The sequence below is a fragment of the Lacerta agilis genome, chromosome 7 (genome assembly GCF_009819535.1).
Source record: "Lacerta agilis isolate rLacAgi1 chromosome 7, rLacAgi1.pri, whole genome shotgun sequence".
NCBI classification, from domain to species: Eukaryota; Metazoa; Chordata; class Lepidosauria; order Squamata; family Lacertidae; genus Lacerta; species Lacerta agilis.
Window position 1 is genome coordinate 6,198,734 of NC_046318.1, and position 24,727 is coordinate 6,223,460.

Below are 24,727 nucleotides of genomic sequence, written 5' to 3' on the forward strand. Positions count from 1 at the left end.
AACCACCGACCTTCTGATCAGCAAGCCCTAGGCTCTGTTGTTTAACCCACAGCGCCACCCTCGTCCCTTCAGATGGGTAAAGGTAAAGGGACCCCTGACCATTAGGTCCAGTCGTGTCCGACTCTGGGGTTGCGGCGCTCATCTCGCGTTACTGGCCGAGGGAACCGGCATACAGCTTTCGGGTCATGTGGCCAGCATGACAAAGCCACTTCTGGTGAACCAGAGCAGCGAACGGAAATGCTGTTTACCTTCCCGCTGGAGTGGTACCTGTTTATCTACTTGCACTTTGATGTGCTTTCGAACTGCAAGGTTGGCAGGAGCAGGGACCAAGCAACGGGAGCTCATCCCGTCGCGGGGATTCGAACCGCCGACCTTCTGATCAGCAAGCCCTAGGCTCTGTGGAATTCCCTGCCTACTGACATTAGACAGTCACCTTAACTGTACAGTGGTACCTCAGTTCTCGAGCATCTTGAAAGTCGAATGTTTCAGTTTTCAAACGCCGAAAACCCGGAAGTAACTGCTTCGGTTTTTTAACGCTTTTCGGAAGTCAAACATACTACACAGCTTCCGTTTTGAGTTTTCCATAACTAAATTATTCCGGAAATGCACGCTTCCGTTTTCAAACGTTTCGGAAGTCGAATGGTCTACCGGAACAGATTATGTTCGAAAACTGAGGTACCACTGTAAATTTATTTATTTATCTGGACAAGCCTACCCAGATACGCAGAATGTTGATGTGTGTTTTGTCTTCAGTTTACCTTTTTTGAATATTTCTTTTTTAAACTTTTTTATTGTTTCAAATAGTTTTAAAAGTTTTTACTGATTTTGTTTTCTTCTCTTTGTAAACTATTTTGAGGTTTTTTACAATCAAGCGGAATATAAATTTCATGAAATAAACGAATATTTCTCTGTATATGAGGAAAGAGGGACAAGGGATCACCAACAGAGTATTGCCCTCCGGAAACTACAAAACCCAGTATATTGAGGAAGAAGTCATGGCTGTTAAACTGATATAAAAATGTAATTTGGTCATATAAATACGCCAAGGCAAAACAAGTGAAACATCCTGTAAACTAAAGTTTGAATACCAGGCCTTTGGAGGGTGTGTGCAAGTTTATAACCACACGAATGTGCTGGGAAGGCAAAGAGACCTTCAATTTTCCTTGCTGAAGCCGGGGGTGACTGGGGGAGCCAAAGGTAAAGAGGGCCTCTCTCTCTTTAAATAGAGAAGAGAGGCAAAAAGGTTGCAGGAAAAGAAGGCAGCAGAGCTAAAGGTAAGAGAACATAACACAGAGAAATGGGCAATGCTCCAAGCAGGATGAGGAAATGAAGCTCAAAGTCCGTCAACAGAGAGAACCTACAAGCAAAGAAAATTGCTGATCTAATTTCCTGCCTTCCAACCAGGAGGGAGTAGAATCCACTTGGACATCACTCACACTCAACTTAGAATCCATTGTTTTCGCTGGATTGGATTTTACAATTTAAGGCCAACACCTGGAAAAGATTTGCCAGAACAAAAGATGTAGAACTTACAAGAACACCTCCGTTTCAGCGCTGCCCCAGCTTGTGTTCCTATGCACCTCCCAGTTACTTGGATAAGGCTTCAACACGAGAACATTTGGGTGGATCGTGCCCACCCAGTACCATAAAACAGGGCTGCTTCTTGTTCAGCTGCTCTCTGCCACGTTATGATCCAAAAGGCACACTGTGCGACTCAATGGCAGTTTAAATTATTTATTTTATTTAGCACAGGAATCAACAAATCTCCCCAGAGGTCAAAATATAACTTGCATCTGTAAAGAAAGTGCAGAACTCTGTGCCTGCATACAGTTTATACAGGAAGCAATTTTAGAGTCTTGGCCCCTTTCTTTCCATGTGTCCAGCCGGTGCCCGAAGAGAGTTCAGAGTCTTTGCCACAGCAAAGAAACCGTCAAGGATTTTTTTGCATTCTTCTTCAAGAAAAGCAGTGTCCATAATTAAAAGGTTGATCAGCCTAGGTTGCAATAAGCTCTCTCCACTTACTGCTAAAATTCTAACCACTCTACCATATAAATACAATTTGATGGGGATATCTCACCACCTTCATGGCAGTCATCAAAAACCTAGGAAGAGAATTAGATATACATACAATTAGTTTCTGCCATTTGCTAGATCAATTCAGTTATATATGCATACAGTACAGCCTCAAGGACTGCATGTTAGTTTCTCAATTATCTCCTTGGGGCATGCAGGGGGGTGGTCATATGGATTTAATAAGGCTCCTCGCCTAGGCAACTGATTGTTGATGAAATCCCCCGTTTTTACTGCTGCAACCTGCAGAAAACACTTGCTCTCACCAGGGGAAACATATGCATTATCCAGACCCTCCAAGTGTCCCTATTTTCCAGGGACAGCCCTGGATTTATAGAAGCCATTCCAATTTTCTGATTTAATCCCAGAATGTCCTGCTTTTCCTCAGGTCATCCCTATTTTCATCGGAGAAATGTTGGAGGGTATGCATTATCTGCTTATTTTGCATCATCATTCTTTATTTGCATTTATTGCATTTATTTGACACTACAGAATCTCATCTTGTCCTCCGTATTCTTTAATAACTATATATGCCCCCGCACAAGGTTATATTGGGACTTGGAAGTTGGAGGCTGTAACGGATCTGCCCTTAGGCAGGGTATGGTCAGGAGCCCAGCGTGTTAGGAGTTAACATACACTCTATGTGACTGGCGGCTCACTCGCAGGAGGCGGGACTTTCTGCCCTTTAAAAGGAGGGAATGGCAGTTGGTCAGGGGGGTTAGAGAGAGAGAAAATGAGAGGTTAGGCTTTGGGGAATGGGAGGAAAGGGCATTACCATTGCTAAAGGGATGCAGGAAATTTTATAACAAAGTTGAATTACATGAGAAGATTTGTACAAGTGATAACCCGAGACATCCATGTTTTCAAGTTACCCAATAAAGTTAAATGTGTTTCAACGTTCGTTGACTCTGGCAGTGTATCAGTACCTTAAGAGGTGTGACTAAGAGGAGAGAATAAAGTTTTCCTGTGGAAGAGGAAACGGTTTGCTTATTCTCCTGTCATACAGAGGGCTGGACAGTGAAGCCAAATGTGCCACGTAGTTGCCTAAAGGGAAGGCAAACTGCAGTAGTTGGGAACCCTGGTAGGGAGATTCCATAGGTGGCAAGAAGTTTTCAAACGTAGAGCCCTGAGGTACCCCAGAGACAACTCCCATATGAAGGATTCATCCTAGTTGTCAGTGAAACCTAGGGAGAGTCACTGTTGGGGAAGTATTGAAGGGGAGGGAATAGGATCCCTCACAGAGGCCAACAACATGCAGGCTTCTTCTCCATTTCCCCAACGGAAGTGCTTTGTCTGGAACTAGGAAAGAAGCGATCGAGGGCCAACAAGCTGAAGCTCAGTTCTGGCAAGGTACTCCTGGTAAACTCCAGAACAGTTTGCTGTTTTGTATGTAGGGCCACCTTCTGAATACTGGTCAGAAGCAGTAGCTATTTCAAATTATAGCCGCTATGGTACAACCTGAGGCCAGCTGCTGGGCATGTTTCACCAAGTGCTTACAGCTTCTCAGCTGTTTCCAAGCACAATTAAAAATGAAACGTGCCCTGGCCTACAGCCTGGGACGCAGATGGCTGATGGAGCGACTTCTCCCACATGAACATAGCCATTTACTTAGATCTTCAGAGGTTCTTCCCTTGGTGCCTCTGCCACCTGAGGAGACATAGGCAGTGGTTCAAGATTTTTTTGGGGGGGGGGGGCTAGCTTGTGCTGTACTAGTTGTGGAGTTCCATCCTAGAATCATAGAATCATAGAGTTAGAAGAGACCACAAGGGCCATCCAGTCCAACCCCCTGCCAAGCAGGAAACACCATCAAAGCATTCCTGATAGATGGCTGTCAAGCCTCCTCTTAAAGACCTCCAAAGAAGGAGACTCCACCACACTCCTTGGCAGCAAATTCCACTGTCGAACAGCTCTTACTGTCGGGAAGTTCTTCCTAATATTTAGGTGGAATCTTCTTTCTTGTAGTTTGAATGCATTGCTCCGTGTCCGCTTCTCTGGAGCAGCAGAAAACCACCTTTCTCCCTCCTCTAGATGACATCCTTTTATATATTTGAACATGGCTATCATATCACCCCTTAACCTTCTCTTCTCCAGGCTAAATATACCCAGCACCCTAAGCCGTTCCTCATAAGGCATCGTTTCCAGGCCTTTGACCATTTTGGTTGCCCTCCTCTGGACACGTTCCAGCTTGTCAGTATCCTTGAAGTGTGGTGCCCAGACACAGTATTCCAGGTGAGGTCTGACCAGAGCGGAATACAGTGGTACTATTACTTCCCTTGATCTAGATGCTATACTCCTATTGATGCAGCCCAGAATTGCATTGGCTTTTTTAGCTGCTACATCACACTGTTGACTCGTGTCAAGTTTATGGTCTACCAAGACTCCTAGATCCTTTTCACATGTACTGCCCTCAAGCCAGGTGTCACCCATCCTGTATTTGTGCCTTTCATATTTATTTATTTTTGCCCAAGTGTAGTACTTTACATTTCTCCCTGTTAAAATTCATCTTGTTTGCTTTGTCCCAGTTCTCTAATCTGTTAAGGTCATTTTGAAGTGTGATCCTGTCCTCTGGGGTATTAGCCACCCCTCCCAATTTGGTGTCATCTGCAAACTTTATCAGGATGCCCTCAAGCCCATCATCCAAGTCCTCCAAATAGTTTGCTTCTATCCTTTACATACCTCATGAAGACATTTTTATTTTCTGAGGCTTCTGATCACCTATGTCTACAATTTCTGACAAGTTGCTTTAAAGCTACCTTCAGCTACTGTGTACTGTGCATCTGTTTATCGTTTCAGTTCCCATTGCTCCATCCCAGCTCCTGCCAACCTAGCAGTTCGAAAGCACAGCAGTGCAAGTAGATAAATAGGTACCGCTGCGGAGGGAAGGTAAACGCCGTTTCCGTGCGCTCTGGCACTCGTCACAGTGCCCTGTTGCGCCAGAAGCGGTTTAGTCCTGCTGGTCACATGACCCGGAAAGCTGTCTGTGGGCAAACGCCGGCTCCCTCGGCCTGAAAGCGAGATGAGCGCCGCAACCCCATAGTCGCCTTTGACTGGATGTATCCGTCCAAGGGTCCTTTACCCTTATTACGTTTCTGATTTTTTTTGTAAACACAGCTGTTGTTGATGTAGTGGTTAGGAGAGGTAGTCTCGTAATCTGGGGAACCGTGTTCGCATCTCCGCTCCTCCACATGCAGCTGCTGGGTGACCTTTGGCTAGTCACACTTCTCTGAAGTCTCTCAGCCTCACTCACCTCACAGAGTGTTTGTTGTGGGGGGGGGGAGGGAAAGGAGAATGTTAGCCGCTTTGAGACTCCTTTGGGTAGTGATAAAGTGGGATATCAAATCCAAACTCTTCTTCTTCTTCTTCTCCCCCCTCCCCAAATAATTATATCAAAATAGAAGCTAATAACACAAGAGCAAATCCCGGATATTCACAGGAGGAGAGTGTTGTTCTTGGGCTCAAACCTTGCTTGTGATTTCCTCTGGTTGGCCACTGTGAGAACCTGATGCTGGGCTAGATGGGCCATTGGCCAGTTCTATTCCTGCTTAAACATTTTACAGCTTATAGGATTTGTTCTGTGTGTTCTCTGCAGTCCTGCCTGAATGGCTGCCTAAATGAGAAAGAAGCTTAAGTATGTTAGATTAGCTAAATATCATCATGTTATTCCTGAGAAGTAACTCACCGGACAGAGTCCACAAGGTGTCCGAACTAAGCCTGTAGGCTGGATGATGGGATTGACGGCTCTGTACAGTTTCATCTGCCCATCCACGCTGCCGGCAGCTGCTTCTTTTGCAGCAACAATGGTCATTTCTACCTTTCCATCATAGATTAACGTGTTGAGGATGGTTTCAATATCTTCCATTGACAATTCCACCTTAAAAAAGGATTTGCAAAAATTAAGCAACAGAAGCAGCTTTTTCAAACAAAGGAGGAGATACCTATTGATACTTCTAGACTGCGGCTAACACTGCAAATATTTGAAATTAATGCCGCAGAAATCAGAGGTGCTAGGAAATCACAGTAAGAAAATCAAGCAGGAACTTAAGGCAGCATGGAAAAAAACCCATCTATTATTGTTAAAAACAATTTATATACCGCTTAACTACACCTTCTTGGGAGCCGAAGACGGAAGGAGGGGCTGGTAGTGCAGCAACAGCATCTTCTGCTGGACCTAGACCACCCGCAGGCCTAATTAGGACCAGCGCAGGTCTCCATTTGACCTGCAAGGCTCTTTTTACCAAGCCATGGCCACCTGCCTTACACCTGACATTATACGTGACCAGGACCGTTTTAAAGGGATCGGCCGCCCTGGTGCAACGATCCCTCGGCGCCCCCGGTAGGCCACCTCTCCGCCCACCTCCCTCCTGCGCTGGCCGCCCCTCGGGAGGGGGGGTGAGCGGGGGATGAGGGGCGTGGCGCTGCAAGCCGGCTGCCCTCCGGAGCCCCAGCTGGAGCGCTCCAGCGCCACGCCCCTCATCCCCCGAGGGGCGGCCAGCGCGGGAGGGAGGTGGACGAGCGGGGGATGAGGGGCGTGGCGCTGGAGCGCTCCAGCTGGGGCTCCGGAGGGCAGCTGGCTTGCAGCTTGCCTGCCGGCGCGCAACTGCCCGCCCGCCCGCCCACCCGCCCATGGGGGTGGGCGCGGGTTGGGGAGGGGGCGCCCAGTATGCCGGCGGGCTCGCGGGGGCGCCCCTGGGGGGCCTGGCGCCCTGGTGTACCACGCCACCCAGCCCCTATGACAAGACGGCCCTGTACGTGACATCAGGTGTGGAGCAGGTAAGGATGCGGTTCCACACAAGCAATGAAATCTCCCGATTATTCCTTTCAAAAGTGGGGTTCACTGATCAGCCCAGACGGAGAAGCCCACTGGGAGTGGAGACACAGGGATCATGGCGGTGCTTGCAAGGCCAGCACCAACAATCAGCTGGATGCCTTTACCTGCAGCCCTTTGATTTCACAGACAAAGGAAAACAAGCAGTAAAAATAAAGTTTTACTGACTGCTCCCATAGTTCCCCCCCACTGTCAGGCCATAAGGTTTATTTTATCACTTTCCAAGCCCACCCCCGAATATTTGTTCTTTTTATTTTTTTAACTGAGCATTGTTTTTAAAAACTTTAGCAAACAACCATAGGAGATGAAATTTTTAGGGGAGGAAATGAAAACCCGATAGAGTAAGATTACGCAAATGCAGACTGTAATAACGATAAAAAGCTTTTAATGCTCTCCTGTACACCAACAAAGAAGTAGGTATTTCCCTGGGGAGGATATTTCTAAAATATAGGATCATCAGAGAAATATGTAGCTGAAGTTGAGTTGAAGCTAAAAATAAATAAATCCAATTATCCATAGCTACACTGCGGCCACTGTTTTCCAAAACAATGCAGTATTGATCACTGTGCAGAAAATGCAAGGAAAGAAATGGAACGACTGCTTCACCTTACTGACACCTAACTCGCTGATGTATTTCCACACCTCGTGAGAGGATGCAAAGGAGCTGTTTCTCTGGATCATGGGGTTCTGCTTGCTTTCTCGGGCTGCTTCAGCCTACAAAATACGGAGAGAAGTATGGTGTGTGGCAGAGCAAGTCTGCATCGGTAAAGGAGGATACATTCCTAGTTTAACAAAATTTTAGAGAGATTACAGTGGTACCTCAGGTTACAGACGCTTCAGGTTACAAACTCCGCTAAACCAGAAAGAAGAAGAGGAGTTTGGATTTGATATCCCGCTTTTCACTACCCGAAGCAGTCTCAAAGCGGCTAACATTCTCCTTTCCTTTCCTCCCCCACAACAAACACTCTGTGAGGTGAGTGGGGCTGAGAGACTTCAGAGAAGTGTGACTAGCCCAAGGTCACCCAGCAGCTGCATGTGGAGGAGCGGAGACGCAAACCCGGTTCCCCAGATTACGAGTCTACCGCTCTGAACCACTACACCACACTGGCTCTCTTATTTCTACCGATGCAGAAATAACGCTTCAGGTTAAGAACTTTGCTTCAGGATAAGAACAGAAATCGTGCTCTGGAGGCTCAGCAGCAGCGGGAGGCCCCATTAGCTAAAGTGCTGCTTCAGGTTAAGAACAGTTTCAGGTTAAGAACGGACCTCCGGAACGAATTAAGTACGTAACCAGAGGTACCACTGTATTGGACATGACACCCAGAAAGACACATGGGGCTCAGTGGCAAAGCACACGGTGGTAAAGCACATGCACCAGGGTCCGGATCCCCTTCCCCAAAAAGATCACTAGCATAGGGGTGGCTCTCTTCCAGTATTTAATCTCACATTCTGGGACACGTTGTTCAGTCGTGTCCAACTCTTCGTGACCCCGTGGACCAGAGCACGCCAGGCACGCCTATCCTTCACTGCCTCTCGCAGTTTGGCCAAACTCATGCTACTCGCTTCAAGAACACTGTCCAACCATCTCATCCTCTGTCTTCCCCTTCTCCCTGTGCCCTCCATCTTTCCCAACATCAGGGTATTTTCTAGGGAGTCTTCTCTTCTCATGAGGTGGACAAAGTACTGGGACACAGTTAGGTTAATTATGTGGGAAATATAGCAATGCATTCCTGTGAACCATATGGCATGTCTTTAGCCAGTCCAATGGTCAAACCACTAGGCAACACTGCCTGCCAACACCGCACTGTTAGCACCACAGTGCTCCTGTCCACAATGGAGGGGAAGTGTAGTGTAGTGGTTTGACTACGGGGCTAGTTGCATTTCCTTCAGAAGGAAAGAATGTGGGCAGGCAATCCAGAGGGCAGTAACCACCTTCCCCGCTGCATCTGGGCCTGAAAGGCCAATGGAACCTGTGGGTGCGTGAAATGTGTTAGGAAGCACAACTTGCATCACAATTGTGCATCATTGCTGATCGTGGGGCATGCATGTTAAGGCATTGTTTTAGGTTTATTAATCTATTAATTTAGGAAGATTTATATGCAGTTTAATCAAAGAGGTCTCTAAGCACTGTACATAACAAAAATGTAGAAACACACACACCACAAAAATATTAATAAAACAAAAATACATAAAATAATTATAAACATATAATAAAAATAAGTGAAATTCAGAACAAATGTAACTAAATTAATTAACTAAAACCAGCCAGCGTTGTGGTGCTTGAACCTACATGAGACACCCTTAAACCGCCAGGTTTTTTAAAAAAATCACTGAGTTAACTTTGTCCCTTGCAACCATATGGAAGGCATTTAGTGTCTGAGATATTTGCGGAGCCCCATCCTATATTCTGTTTCTGGGTAACACGAGAGTGTGATAGAACCCTTCAAACTAACAATATCAGGGCTCATCACCAACAGCACTCCCAAAAACACGACCAGCAACGGTGACAAATAATATAACAATATATTACTCCTACAGTATTTGGGACTGCCTTTTTAGGAATAAGGAAAACTGGAGACAGTTCAAGGGCTTTATGAGTTTATTCCTGCAGAATGTTCCTCAGCAGCTGCTCCCTCCTGCTTCACAGCTGGCCAGCCGAGATATGCTATCAGTGAAAACTGCAACGCAAAGATCTCTTTGGCACATTATTGGGGTTGCAGTCTGACATGGCACAAAGAATCATGCACAAAACAAGGACACAGATAGTTCACTCACCTTGGTCTGTAAGAACTTGAAACACTGTTGATTAAGCACCTCTACAAATTCAGATTCAAAGTCTTGGTCGCTATACCAAGCTCCTCCTGTCACAGAGCGATCTGGTTGAAGGTTGTATAACATATACACTTTCTTCTTGGAAGCCTAGTGAATTAATGGTACAGGTTTTGTTCACATGTTCTCTTTCATTAAGAGAGGAAAAATTAAGCCTGGATTGCTGAGTTGGTTATAGCATGGTACCGAGAATGGCAGTGCAGCAAGTTCAATCCCTGTCTGGGACAGCTGCATATTCCTGCATTGCAGGGGGTTCAGGGGTTGGACTTAGGGTCCTTTCCAACTCTACAATTCTATGATTTCTATGAAAACGTGTATATTCTGGAAAATGCCATAAGCAGTTGTGTGCATGCATCTCTCTGACTCTGCCAAAGTGAAATGCTTAAGCACAATTGTATATTCACCTCTACCTGCCCTACATTGTATGTGCTCGTTTTGTTTTTGTTTTTTAAATATTTTTCATTAGTTTTTACAAAAACAAATTCAAAATAATGAAGAAAAAAACTTTTACCCTATCCATATATGAGATTATCTGAATCTTGTGACCTCCCCCCATCCCCTGCATGGGTCCTTAAAATATTTTTTCTAAAACTACATATAATAAATAATAATAATAATAATAATAATAATAATAATAATAATTTTATTACTGTATATTCTGGCATATAAGACTACTTTTTAATCCAGGAAAATCTTCTCCAAAGTCGGGGGTAGTCTTATACGCCGGGTGGAGAATCTGCGGTTGAGTATATCTCAAACTCTTTATTTTAACTGGAAAAGTTGGGGGTCGTCTTATACGCCCAGTCGTCTTATACGCCGGAAAACACAGTATTTATACCCCACCCATCTGGCTGGGTTTCCCCATATCATTACGTTCTCCGCAGTTTTCATTTCTCTAAATTATCCATATCTTTCGTTTCTTTACAAGTTATTTTTACAGTCCAGCTAACGTTTTTATTTGTTTGCAAGGGTCTCCTAAGTAAATTATAAATTTCCCCCGTTCTTTTTTAAAGTCGGTATCTTCTCGATTCCTGAGTCTCATGAGACACAGGCACGACCATGGCGTGGGGCTATCGGTGGCTCTGGCAGTGTCTGTGACAGAGGTTTGGGCGGCGGCAGAACTGCTTATTTCTTTAACAGCATGTGAAGAGCTTGCTGGATCAGGCCAGTGGCCCATCTAGGCCAGCATCCTGTTCTCACAGGGGCCAACCAGAGGCCTGTGGGAAACCAGCAAGCAGGACCTGTGATCATAGAACTTTTAGAGTTGGAAGGGACCCCTAAGGGTCATCGAGTCCAACCCCCTGCAATGCAGGAATCTCAACTAAAGCACCCAGGACAGATGGCGCATCCAACCACGGCCACCACCTCCAGGAACCAGGAATGGCTGCAGCTCCCAGTCAAGGGCGCTCATTAGAGACAAATCCATTATTTCTACCATTTAACAGGTGAAACCACAATTAGACGACGACTCTTAAGAGATATTTCTTCTGTTACGTGATAGAAATGCTTTACCCCCACACAACGGTCAGGCATTACAGACTGTTTAGCTAGTTCAAAATTATGAGCTACTCACCGCTACAGACTTCACAGCTTTAATGAGTTTCTTGCTTTCCAAGTTCTTCAGGATCTTGTTGATCTCAGTTAATGGAAGATTACTTTTATATCTAATATCCCTGCTCCAAATACCTGTTTTGGTTGTTGGAAAAAAAGGAAAATTAATTCATCTGGAGCATGAATCATATTCTTACATATTACCTGTATCCAGGTTCTCATAAAACTATCCCCACATCATTTTCCTGTATTGAATGCCATTTCTCCAAGTAAAATAAAACCTTTCTAACTCCACTGCTTTCAGGAATTAAAGTGAAGAAGACCATAAAGTAGAAAACACAAAGAGACAAACACACTACCTTTGTTTCCTGCATCCTCTATAATCTGATATACCAGCTTCTCCTGATTGTCAGAACCCTTCATTTTACTGCAGAAAGACAAAATAAGAAGTGAATAATAATAAATAATAATAATAATAATTTTTTTATTTCTACCCCGCCCTTCCCAATCCAAAAACCGGGCTCAGGGCGGCTAACAACAAAGACAAGACAATGATTAAAACAACTTAAAAAACAGCATAAAAAACAAACATCAGTGGGATAGTGTTTAGTTTTTGGAAACCTCAGTGGATTTGATCAATGTGAAATTAAATACTAAACAACTTTGAGGTTTATTCCCCCAATCAAGCGGCATATACATTTTATGAAATAAGTAAATACTATACATATTTTGAGATGTCAAAAAGAAACAAGAATTTGGCCACAGATGAGAGAGCTTTCAACTAGTTATTTAGAAATGTTTCTTCACCAAAGGTGATTTTCCAAGCTACAGTATCATGGTAATTACAATTATGTCCATCAATTTCTCAGTGACAGAGGCAGAAAAAGTGTTGATGCTTTGACAGCACAGCTTACCCAGCATTCTGAGATTCCTTGATCCTGTAGAGGAGGCCAGTGCTGCTCCTCAGCAAATCCAGCTGTCCCTAAGAGAATGCACATTATTGTAATAGTTCTAAAATAATGATTTAACATTAGGACGCAATATGAAAGACGCTCAGTAATAAACTTAAACTGTATTGATTAAATACTGCATATTCCCTTATATAATTAATATTTATTCTTAATGGATCAGGAAAAAATATTCCCCCCTTAAGATGTTATACATTTCATTTTCGTGACTCTGAAGGACACCTAAATGGATTACATTTTTAGGCATTACAAATTGTAATGTGTGCAATGTTTATGGACATGTGTGGCACAAGTTTATTGACTTGTGTGGCAAACAGATATATTTGCCAGGGAAATTTGGCTGCAGTTCTCTGTTGAGCATATGTTCTATAGTAAACCTTGATTTGCTGTTGTACAATACAGTCATACCTCGGGCTATGGCCGCTTCAGGTTGTGCAATTTCGGGTTGCGCACCACACCAAACCCAGAAGTACTGGAATGGGTTACTTTCGAGTTTCAGCACTCACACAGAAGCGCTAAATCATGCTTTGTGTATGCGCAGAAGCACTGAGTTGCAACCCGCACATGCGCAGATGCGGCGCTGCGGGTTGCAAACCTGCCTCCCATAAGCATCACATTCGCAACCTGAGCCTTCACTATATGTAAAATGGTTCTAAGAAGCAAAGCTAGACAAATGGATGAAGATTATGAGATGAGCTAGATTAGCGGCTTTCAAGAGAAGGCTTAAATCAGGTATAGGCAACCTTGGCCCTCCAGATGTTTTGGGACTATATTCCCATCATCCCTGACCACTGGTCCTGTTAGCTAGGGATCATGGGAGTTGTAGTCCCAAAATATCTGGAGGGCCGAGGTTGCCTATGCCTGGCTTAAATTATGATGTTGCTTGCTAGACGGGGTTGGGATATGATCAAGGTCCCCATTTGCCACCAGAGGCCCCTGCTTCACATGCAGAGGGCTCAGTGGGCAGAACACAAATGCTGGTGGTTTTTCTGCTGGCAGTAGCAAGAGTAAAGCAGCACGTTACACATATTGCCCAGAGAATGCAGCCAAGATACAAACATTCTCCAATAGGCTTTGAATAAGGTCCGTATCCTGGCTGAATTCTATACATTCTCTGAGCAATATGCACATTCTCTAATAAGTATGTAAAGTCTCCCAGAAGCATGCTTCCCCCCCCTACATGCAATTCTTCTTGATGAGCAGATTATGCGCACATTCTACATGAGTTTTCATGAATATGCACAATAGCTGGTTGTTACGCACATTGACCACTTAACGTGCATTATCTCGATATATAATCCAGTTTAAATACTGTCAGAGAACTAGGGGCACTCTACTGTCTTTTGAGACAACCAACAACAGAACTAGGGAAGGTCTTACCATTGAGAGCAGCCTGTTAATGGCCACTGCCCGTTGCTGAGCCTCCATGTGAGGCATGTCGTTCTGAATCACCTGGTCTGTGATACCCTGGGGAAACTGATGGCACAGCTCAATGATCCTGGCAAAAGTAGAAATAGCAAGTAAAGTACCACTAATTATAGAACAAATCCACAACTAACATAACATAAACCATCTATATCTACTCTTTTCTTAAGTCCCAAATAACTAATAAGAAAAATATAAATTGCAATAAGAAAAACAAGAACCATCCCTGAGAAAACAGCAGCAGAAAAAAGATGTAAAAACAAACACCTATAACAATAAGAAAAATAATCAAGAACTAACACACAAGCCATTTACTCTGCACCATGGAGTAAAAGGCTAAAAGCTCCCCGGAGAATCAAACCAAGTCAGATTGCTGGCTGAGTGAATATGGCCTGGTCCACAGCCTGCCTTGCTACAAGAATAGTGTCTGCCACACTGCCCCTTAAGGACCGACTGACAAAAGACTAGGACAAAAGACTAGGACTGACAAAAGACAGCCTGGTGTATTCTCCTACCCAGCAAGACTGTATGGTTTCTGCCTGCATTATTCTGTTTGTCCAGTGAAATATCCAAGAGTGGCGACTGCAGTGTGGGGTGCTATTTGACTACTGGTTGACTGAATACAGCTGGAGTGTGGGTGTGGTCCAGAGCTTTCCTTGCTATAAGAACAAGCTCTGTTGTGGGCAGTGGGGATGACTGTTTTGGGATGCTACAGGGGTAGGGTAGTCCTGCACTGTTTGTCAGGATATGGCATTGTAGGTCAGGCACAGTGAGTGTGTGAGACCATAGTAGAAAAGTCTGGTTTGGTTCGGTTTCCCTTTAGGAAGAGACAGGAGGGGTATTGAAAACGACATCATCTGCCATCTGAGATGTTGTCTACTAACTGTGCCTTAATTTATTATCTGTGGCCTAAATCTCCCAGTTATATATGCTGATACTGGATGGTGCGAAAATGTGTCTGGGGAGATGTATCTCTGGAGACTCCTCATAGAATTGGAGAGCTGGAAGGGACCCCAGGAGTCATCTAGTCCAACCCACGGCAATGCAGGAATCTCAACTAGATCATCCAACCTCTGCTGTCGGGGTATGGGTGCTGGAGCTCCTCGTGCACGGCCTTGGGCTGGTTATGCACGAGGTACCAGTTGCGGGGAAAGCGGCCAGCGTTCCGCGTGCTTTTGAGCACGGTCGCCGGCCAAGCCTCACAGTCTGAAGGATGATGAGTAAGCCAATTGAAGACTCTGGTGGTGTGTGAGTTCCTAATTGCCTTCTTTAAAGAAACGTTGCCTCGTGAAATAAAATATGTACCCTGACTCTGAATAGACGGACCAATTTACAGAAAATTAAAAATTTTACTTTACTCCCCCCGTTAACCCCAAAGGAAGACAGACACCGGTTGTATCTTTAGTGGCTTCGGCAGAACCCGCGTAGGCTCGTCCCCTAAGCTAAGTTCTCCTAAGCTTAAAGACCCTGCGCGCCCAATCTTCCGCGAGGCTAACTAAATAAACTAAAACCGAAATATCTTCCGCGGGCCTAACCCTAGGCTAACCTATAAGAAAACCTAACTAAAACTAAAACCGAATGATCTTCCGCGATCTAACTCTAACTAAAGAAAAACCCATCCAACCCATCCAACCCGCTCCTGATCCCTTAAACTAAACTTGACTTCAACTAAAACCCAACTAAAAGAACATAAGAAGAACGTGCGGTCTCCGCAAAAGAACGTGCCTAAGCGGGGTGCCTCTGCCTTTTATTAGGGAACAAACGTGACATCATCATTAGTACTTTAACCAATAAAATCACTGTTGCTGCCCTCCAAAAAGGCGGGAAGCAAGTTTAACGCTCATTAACAATTTTGAACATGACCGGATCTACAAAATAAAGGCGGATTAATCTCATAAGTGAACCACACTATTCATTCATGCTTTCACTTTCGCTTTTACGCGCAATTATACCAAAAGTAGACCTCGAAAAACTTATAAAATAACCAAATAAATATGAATCCATGGCGGATCCGTGAAACGTATTCCGACATATCATCTTTCTTTTTTTGTTTTAAATTAAATTATTTTTGATTTAGTTATATAAAAAAAGAAGGTTAGAGATATCATAAGCATTTATCTGACACAAACATTACCATTTGTTTTGATATAAGCCTTGACATGAAAAGGCAAACGTCGACAATGCCGACAGTGTCCACGCCAAAGTCTACATCAAGACTGTGATATAAACACTAGCAATACCATCAACATCCATCCTTTTCATAGGAGGAAATACTTGTACAATAATGTAGCAATAAAGTCATGAAAATAACAAACCACTAGCCAAACATAAAAAGTGATCGATCCGATACACTGTAAACCTTTTAGGCATATATAAATACTTCAATACGTAGTGTAACACAACAAATCACCTCATAAGCATATATATTTTCGCGTGCAGCGTAAAACAACAAATTACTCCCCAAACACAAGAGAGGACCTGATGCAGGTCCAAAATTAAAAATAACGGATAACGACTGCCCAAACATAAGAGAGGTCCCGATCCGGGACCCAAAATTAAAATATAACTAGAGCTGGGGCTACATAGCCTACCCAGACCCCTCCCCCATTTTTTTTAATTTTTTATTTGGAAAACAGAAGAAAAATGGATAAGGTAACGGAAAAGGGTTGTGGCTCTGAGGCTACAGAATCGAGGGAACTTTAGATTCTGGACTTACCACAGCGACCACAGGTAACGGGGAACTAGGGTCCGATTCCAGAGAGGGGATTTAAGGCACCTAAGTACAAGTGGTTTTCGCCACAAAAGGAGATTTAAGCTACCTATATAAAGGTGTCCCAGCCAGGATGAGGATTTAAACCATCTACGCAAGGGTTTCCAGCGAAACGAAATGGGATTTAAACCAGCTACATAAGGGTCTCCCATTAACAGCAGGAAACAAGGTGAAGGGAAAAGCTGGGAACCTGGTTTACTGCCAAAAGGTAGCATATAGAGGGGGAATCTTTAAAGTAAATAGGGGTACCAAAAGGGTAGGACGCCACCAGACTTGACATATATATCTTGAACAAATCCGAGAATGACCAATTCTTTGACCAAAGGAAATATTTCAAATAAGGCATATAAATGTTACCACATTTTTAAACTACAACTTTTGCAAGCACAACGTGGAGATTTAGGATTACTGAAATAAAACATATATGCATGAATATGTCTATGACTAGAACTGCACAAAGACAATGCTTTGACCTTACATAAACATTTCCATATCATCAAAATTGTGACACTCTAAATGGAAACCATTTCAGAAAAGCTTTGCATATATATAGACATCCATATCATTAATTATCAAGCTATAAGGAAAACACATGTAACATGCGAGGCGGATATTTCAAGAAGCATACAAAGGTAAATATGCAATTTTACAAGTACAATATAAAGTACAAGACAGGTTTAGAACTGCAAAATGGTGTTGGAGAGGAGGATGAAGACGATGAATGAGTTGCCGGTCGTCTTCTTCTCCGACTACACATGACCATGTAGAAGAAATAGTCCTGGAACTCAGGAAAAGTTCATGGAGCTCAGGAAAGTTCTGAAACATCGAGCTCTGAAGAACCAACGATACCTGTAGAAGAAAGGAGGTTAAGCAAGCAAATCAAGGTGATCTGCTAGTGAATGCAGGTATGAGAGTAACTGGAACAAATCCAGGCAGCCAGGAACCAGAGGCCGCCCAGAGGCAAACAAAAGGCATAGGTTGAGGATAGTTGCTGCATTTGACAGGAAGTTGAGAAGTTAGCGAGTAGCTAACAACCAGAGTTAGACATCACGGCTTGCGATGAAAAGGGAGCATCGGATTTCACGCAAAGTTTGTCCAGCGTGTTTCTTGAGTGAAGAATGGAGTTGAACACATAAACAAGGTGTGGGAAGTAGGAGTTTTTTCCGCAGAAGTAAGGACAGTCCTCCGCTGAGAGGATTAAGCAACAAGGGGCTGTCGTTGAAGATGCAGGCTGGCAAGTACCACGCAGGGTTACATGACTTGACCTTCAGGTGAAGAGTTCCTTGCGGAAGACAGTACTTCTGAGCACAAGGAGGAACCGCCTGAAGAGCCTGTAGTAGAGTTCTTGGTTGATGCAGGAAAAGATACTCCAGAAGAATACCTGGGGAGATGCGGAGCATATTTGCCATCAGGTAGAGAGCAACAGAAAGCAGGTGAAAAGGGTTTGCGGTTTTGGTTGGAAACAGGTATGCTGCAAGAAGTGATGGCAGCAATCTGTAGGCACGGTGAGTACCATTCAGAATCAGCCAACAGAATGCCCATGCAAAAGACAGCACGGAACATAGCAAGGAACGTCCCATGGTTGGCGATTGGATCACTGAGACAAGGGAAAGTTTCAACGGCGTGAGAGCGCTTGAAGATGCTGCTGAACAGAACTTGTAGACAGGAGAATTCACCTTACCAAGCAGTGAAACTTTCCAGGAGAACTTTGCAACAGGCTTACTGCAAAGGACAGTTTTAAGACTATCAAGGGAACGCTCTAAGGTTAATGACTGTGGAGCTTTATCCATGAGGTACTGACGGAGAGTAAGGGGTTGCATGCGATCCTGGTGTAGCAGCTCTTTAATTAGGGCCTCTGCTGCAGCGAGCTTTTCTGACGTCAGCGCCCATTGGTCGACCCATACAGGGGGTCCTTCCTTCCATGTGAGTGGAAGAGCATGTACTGGCGCTGATGCAAAGGCCCACATCAAAAATGCGTATGGACAACAGTTCTTGCTTTAGACAATAAGTCTCTACCCCAAAGGGTGATAGGCACATCCATAACAAGTGGACGGAGCTGCACCATGGAGCCTGAGTCTGACTGGAAGGTAATCGGATGCACGCTCTGGTGGGCGGGTTCGAAACCTCCGACTCCGAAGACTTCCTGGGTGACAGTCGTTGCCCACTGGTCAGGCCAATCTTTTCTGGCGATCACTGTGACATCTGCGCCTGTATCAAGAAGACCCTTGATCTTTCGTCCACCCATTTCTAAGACGAGATGAGGGCGTTCTTCTGTAATCTTGATTAGCGCCATTGCTGCCTGAGGAGGCAAAGAGTCTACAGGAGCTGTAGGTGTAGAAGTAAGCAAATAGAGTCTGGCAATTTCTAAACCTTTTGTTAGAACACAAGGAACAGTTGAAAATCCTGGAATCAGCAACTGCGATGAATCTGTGATTCGAACTAGGCCTGCAGTCAGCGTGACTGTGGCAGGGAGGCGATCCATCCTAGGCAGAATAAGGCAAATTGAAGTGTCTGGGAATGGACCACGAATGGATGTTGGCAATTGCTGAGCAAACCATGGATTTGAAAAGTAACAGTCCTCTGTTAAGAAGAGTGGTATACCTGGGACAGAAGAAGCTTCTTGTTCTTCGTCAGCAGTGTCTGAAGACATCTTTTTGGTTTCGGGTTTTTTGCATTGCTGAAGTTGGCAACTCTGAAGCTGCTTGGCGTTGAGTTGGCAAACTTGAGGTTCTTCCATTAGTAAGAGTTGCTGACGCTGTTGAACCTGCTGGCATTCAGTCAGTTGTGCATCAAACTGACAGGATGGAGCTTCTTCTTTGACACAAGACAGTTGAAGTTGTTGTCCATGATAATTGTTTGGTTGTGGCGGGTTGAGCTTAAAAGCTGGAGGTGACACAAAGGTGTGGACATTGTTAACTGGAGTGATGTTTGAGCTTCCACAAGAGGGAGCTGTCTCACTTGCTTGCATTCTTTGGCCACATGGAAAGTGATCATCAGCTGGGTTGCTACCTGGATATTGCTGTTTCATCAAGGGCAAATGTCCTTCAATGACAGATTGACCTTGACTCAAAGGTGAGTAAAGCTCAGGTGCTGCGAGGTTGACCTCAGTAGGATGTTTTCTCAACGTTGAAGGCAATTCTGCGATCAGAGACTTGACTGTGATTGCTTGCTGTGAAGCGGGGATGACATCAGCAGGAGCTGAAGGGCAGCTAGCAGAAGGTGAACTGAAGGCTGTGTTCTCTACTGGAATCCTTTGAATAGGTAAGGCAGATGATGAAATCTCTGGAACCTGAATGTTTAATGAGGTCACATCTTTTCTCTGGACATCTGAAGAGTAGATATCTCTCTGAATCACTCTTTTTTCCTGATGACCTGGATAAGGAGTAGCGTTGTTCATCTTTCTGGGATGGTTGACCTTCATGATGTTCTTGAGCTTGCACCCTATTGTTTTACCGGGGCCGGGGCGCGGCCCGCAGAACCGTTTCCCTGAACTGGAGATGAGGTAGGTGATGTATTTTGTGGATTCAAACGACAATCGTTCGCCCAATGAAATCCTTTTTGACAGATGGGACATCTCTCTGGTGGCTTGGCAGAAGGCCTTGGCGTTGTTGTGCACTGCGACCTGAAATGCCCATCGCCTCCACACCCATAGCACTTCTTGACTGGCGTAGAGCTGTCTTGACGTGGCATCTGTACCGCAGCTGCCAAGAGCTGTGCTTTGTAGGAGTGGGTACCAACATTCTGGCAGACGCGTAGCATCTCAGTCAATGTGGCATCTGGACGAGCTGCAACTGCTGTTAGGGCATTCTTGCAGTCATCATTAGCATTTTCAAAGGCAAGTTGTTTTGTCAGCATGTTTCTGGCATGACGATCTTCTATCTGGCGTTCCACTGCAACAATCAGGCGATCCACGAAGTCCCCATAAGGCTCTTTTGGACCTTGCCTAACTGCAGCGAATCCTGATACTGAGCTGGCATCTGTGCGATTGGGTAATCTGCGCCAAGCTTTGACTACGATGTCTGCTATGGTGACGAGTGCAGCATCAGGTATGGCTAGCTGTTGATTGAGATTGGAGTAATGTCCTGATCCTGTGAGCATATCTTCTGTGGCGAGTGGCGTTGCACGTCTGGCTGCTACTTCTTTCCACTCTTGCAGGCACAGAAGAGCATCTGTAGGCGACAGAAAGGTGCGAAGTATCAACTTCCAATCAGATGGCAGAAGTCTACTAGTGGACAGTCCTTCAAGTAAACTTCTAGTATAAGGAGCTTGAAGTCCATTTTCGCGTATGGCTTTCCGCAGTTCACGTAGCGTTTCAAAAGGAATGGCTTGATATCTTGCAGGTTGTCCTCCATTGGCACGAATCACTGGAAAGATGTGCATTGGATCAGCACTAAAGTCTATTTGTCCCAAAGCTGCTTCCAAAGCTTGAGTTCTGCAGATGGGTTGCATTGCTGTTGGATCTGTAGGTGGCATCAGTGAGTTTAAATCTTCTTGATGCTTTCCAAATGATGAGCCACTAGATGGTGCTAAAGAGTCTTTGACATCTGGATGCCTTGAAGATGGCTGACTATGAAGACAAGATGGCTGACTTGAAGTTGGATGAAGACAAGATGGCTGACTTGGAGTTGGATGAAGACAAGATGGCTGACTTGGAGTTGGAGCATAAGGTTGTTGGCTCTGTACTGCAAGTCCTGGCATCTGGATCATCATTGTTTGGCTTTGCTCTTGTCTTGGAATCTGCATTGGCATCGGAGGTGCTGAAGGATTGGTAAATTGCTGTTGTGCTGCTTGCATTGAAGCTTGGATTGCTGTTGATTGGAAGTCAGCTTGCTGCAAAACTGGAGCTGTTGGCTTGAGCGCGGCCTGCAGGGCAGCAGGGTTTGCTGGCAAAAAGGCTGCTTGCTGCTGCTGCTGCTGCTGGATCGCTGGCAAAAGCGCGGCTTGCGATGGAGGAAGCGGGACCGTTGCTTGGAGCGAGGTCCGCGGCTGCTGCTGACTTGAGATTGCTGGCTGGTAAAAGGCCTGCGATGACTGCTGAGCGACTGGCGGTGGGGCAGTCCGCGGCGGGGCTTGAAAGGCCGACGGCGTCTGCTGCACCGGCACAGGCGGCAATGAATCTGGCAACGACAAATTGGACAAGGGCGAGTGCGTGTACGACAACGGGGCCTGAACTGGCTGCTGCGAGGGGGCCGAAAATGGCACAACCGCAAGCGGCAGCACAGGGGCACTATTAAAAGCAGTATTTCCTAAATTCACTGTTCCATTAAGCAAAACATTTCTTGGAGCGATTTGTTGAAAGCAGTTTCTTACTTTGCTCCATACCAATTGTACAGGAATTCCGATTTTCGGGTTGGCCATAAATTCTAACCCGATCCTTTCCCATGAGGCTAAATCTTTCGTTCCCTCCTTAGGGACCCAGGGGCAAATTTCCCCAATAGTTTTAACTAAAAGCTCTACTTCTGATTCAGAGACAGGGTGACCATTTCTTTTCAAAAGGTACAATAAATCTTCACAAAATTTAACTTGAGCAGTTGAGAGTGAGGAGCCCATTTTTAGCACTTTTCCAAAACTTTTCCTCCCCCACCCGTAGGCTTCTACTAGGGGACACCGGTTCTACCCGTAGGCTTTAACCGAAAAACCTGGCACCCGTAGGCTTTAGCCAGAAAACCTCCACCCCCACCCGTGGGCTTCTACTAGGGGCTACCGGCCCTACCCGTAGGCTTTGACCGAAAAACCTGGCACCCGTAGGCTTTAGCCAGAAAACCTTTCCCTCCCACCCGTAGGCTTTTTCGGGAGACACCGGCCCTACCCGTAGGCTTTGACCGAAAACCCTGGCACCCGTAGGCTTTAGCCAGAAAACCTTTCCCTCCCACCCGTAGGCTTTTTCGGGAGACACCGGCCCTACCCGTAGGCTTTGACCGAAAACCCTGGCACCCGTAGGCTTTTGCCAGACCCTTCCCACCCGTAGGCTTTAGGGAAGACCTTACTCTGCCCGTAGGCTTACACTAAACTCCTTGCCGCTCTACCCGGGGACCCCTTGGGGCAAAATATACACGCGCGCAATTTCTATTTACAGTACTTTGGGCAAGCGGTGGATTCGTGCTACTGCAGCGAAATCCTGGATGAACCGGGCCGTTATACCTCACCTCTCAACGTCTGTTTCCGAGCCACTTCCGATATGTTGCCTTTAACCGGAGTCTTCGTGGAAGCGATTTTCGACTACGCTTCGCCTCAGAGAGGGCACCACTTGTCGGGGTATGGGTGCTGGAGCTCCTCGTGCACGGCCTTGGGCTGGTTATGCACGAGGTACCAGTTGCGGGGAAAGCGGCCAGCGTTCCGCGTGCTTTTGAGCACGGTCGCCGGCCAAGCCTCACAGTCTGAAGGATGATGAGTAAGCCAATTGAAGACTCTGGTGGTGTGTGAGTTCCTAATTGCCTTCTTTAAAGAAACGTTGCCTCGTGAAATAAAATATGTACCCTGACTCTGAATAGACGGACCAATTTACAGAAAATTAAAAATTTTACTTTACTCCCCCCGTTAACCCCAAAGGAAGACAGACACCGGTTGTATCTTTAGTGGCTTCGGCAGAACCCGCGTAGGCTCGTCCCCTAAGCTAAGTTCTCCTAAGCTTAAAGACCCTGCGCGCCCAATCTTCCGCGAGGCTAACTAAATAAACTAAAACCGAAATATCTTCCGCGGGCCTAACCCTAGGCTAACCTATAAGAAAACCTAACTAAAACTAAAACCGAATGATCTTCCGCGATCTAACTCTAACTAAAGAAAAACCCATCCAACCCATCCAACCCGCTCCTGATCCCTTAAACTAAACTTGACTTCAACTAAAACCCAACTAAAAGAACATAAGAAGAACGTGCGGTCTCCGCAAAAGAACGTGCCTAAGCGGGGTGCCTCTGCCTTTTATTAGGGAACAAACGTGACATCATCATTAGTACTTTAACCAATAAAATCACTGTTGCTGCCCTCCAAAAAGGCGGGAAGCAAGTTTAACGCTCATTAACAATTTTGAACATGACCGGATCTACAAAATAAAGGCGGATTAATCTCATAAGTGAACCACACTATTCATTCATGCTTTCACTTTCGCTTTTACGCGCAATTATACCAAAAGTAGACCTCGAAAAACTTATAAAATAACCAAATAAATATGAATCCATGGCGGATCCGTGAAACGTATTCCGACACTCTGCTTAAAAACCTACAAGCAAGGAGGGTCCACCACCTCCTGAGGGAGACCTTTCCACTGTCAGACAGCTCTTACTGTCAGAAAGTTCTTCCTGATGTTTATTTAGTTGGAATCTCCTTTCTTGTAACCTGAAGCCATTGGTTCAAGTCCTACCCTACAGAGCAGGAGAAAATAAGCTTGCTCTGTCTTCCATGGGACGGCCATTTAGATATTTGTAGGTGGCTATCATTTCTCCTCTACGCCTCCTCTTTTCCAGGCTAAAACATACCCAGCTCCTTCAACCTTGACTCCTAAGGCTTGCTCTCCAGACCCTTGATCATCTTGGTTGCCCTCCTATGCCCATGCTCCAGCTTGTCAACACACTTCTTAAATTTTGGTGCCTAGAATTGGACACTGGACTCCCAAGCGCCATCTAACCAAGGCAGGATAGAGTGGCACTATAACTTCCCTTGACGTGGACACTATGTTTATGTGGATGCAACCTAAAATAGCGTTAGCTCTTCTTCTTTTTGCTGCCACATCACCCTGCGGACTCCTGCTCAGCTTGTGATCCACCAAGACCCCCTGGGTCCCTTTCACATGTACTAGTGCTAGTAAGCCAGGTGTGTCCCCCCCCCCAATCCTATCTCTGTGCAGCTGGTTCTTCCTGTCTAAGTGAAGGAGCTTAACATTTGTCCCTACTGTGAGATCCTTCCCCCCACCCCACCCCGCTTGCGCCGTAATCCCTTTCAGGGAATCTTGTCTCCTGCGCTGTTTGGTACCCCTTCCCCACTTCCAACCCCTGCAGACCGGATGAGTCCATTCCTTCCTCCAAGTCGCTTGTGAAGACGTGGATGAGGACAGAGCCCTGGGTGCAGGCGTCGGTTTGGACTCGGGCTCGGCTTTTACCTGCTCTCTATTTCCAGAGGCTCCGGGGCCTTCGCTTCCGCCATTGCGGAAGCCTCCGCCGCAAAACGAGACCAGGGGAGTCGCGGGGTGGGCGGTGACGTCAACAGGAGGCGCCCGTCGGGCCCGGCGTGAAAGAGTGGCTGCGGTTGCCGTGGCGACGGGGCCGGGGACGTCAACAGAAGGCGCCCGTCCGGGGC

At 45.6% G+C, this 24,727-nt stretch overlaps 1 protein-coding gene across 2 annotated transcripts; it reads right to left on the bottom strand.

Moving 5' to 3' along the window:
* Positions 1-1,743: 1,743 nt before the first annotated feature.
* POLR3F (RNA polymerase III subunit F) lies at positions 1,744-24,616 on the bottom strand. 2 transcript variants are annotated; one of them, XM_033154262.1, is made up of 9 exons: positions 24,531-24,616; positions 13,624-13,741; positions 12,190-12,257; positions 11,635-11,702; positions 11,298-11,410; positions 9,671-9,814; positions 7,538-7,609; positions 5,750-5,941; positions 1,744-2,102 (listed from the first exon to the last, which is right to left on the bottom strand). In XM_033154262.1, exons 1-9 carry the CDS (start codon positions 24,572-24,574, stop codon positions 2,025-2,027), a joined length of 897 nt encoding a protein of 298 aa, XP_033010153.1. In that variant the 5' UTR covers positions 24,575-24,616; the 3' UTR covers positions 1,744-2,024. The 2 variants fall into 2 exon arrangements, with proteins under 2 accessions (XP_033010153.1, XP_033010152.1); XM_033154261.1 differs by having other exon boundaries at positions 1,749-2,102; positions 7,502-7,609.
* Positions 24,617-24,727: the final 111 nt, after the last annotated feature.

Excerpts from the sequence above, each read along its gene's own strand:
- POLR3F (XM_033154261.1), bottom strand. The coding sequence starts at position 24,574 with ATGGCGGAAGCGAAGGCCCCGGAGCCTCTGGAAATAGAGAGCAG. Across the intron at positions 13,742-24,530 it reads CCTCTGGAAATAGAGAGCAG|GATCATTGAGCTGTGCCATC; the intron begins GTAAAAGCCGAG and ends TACTTTTGCCAG. Across the intron at positions 5,942-7,501 it reads GCGAGTTAGGTGTCAGTAAG|GTGGAATTGTCAATGGAAGA; the intron begins GTGAAGCAGTCG and ends TCCTTTTTTAAG.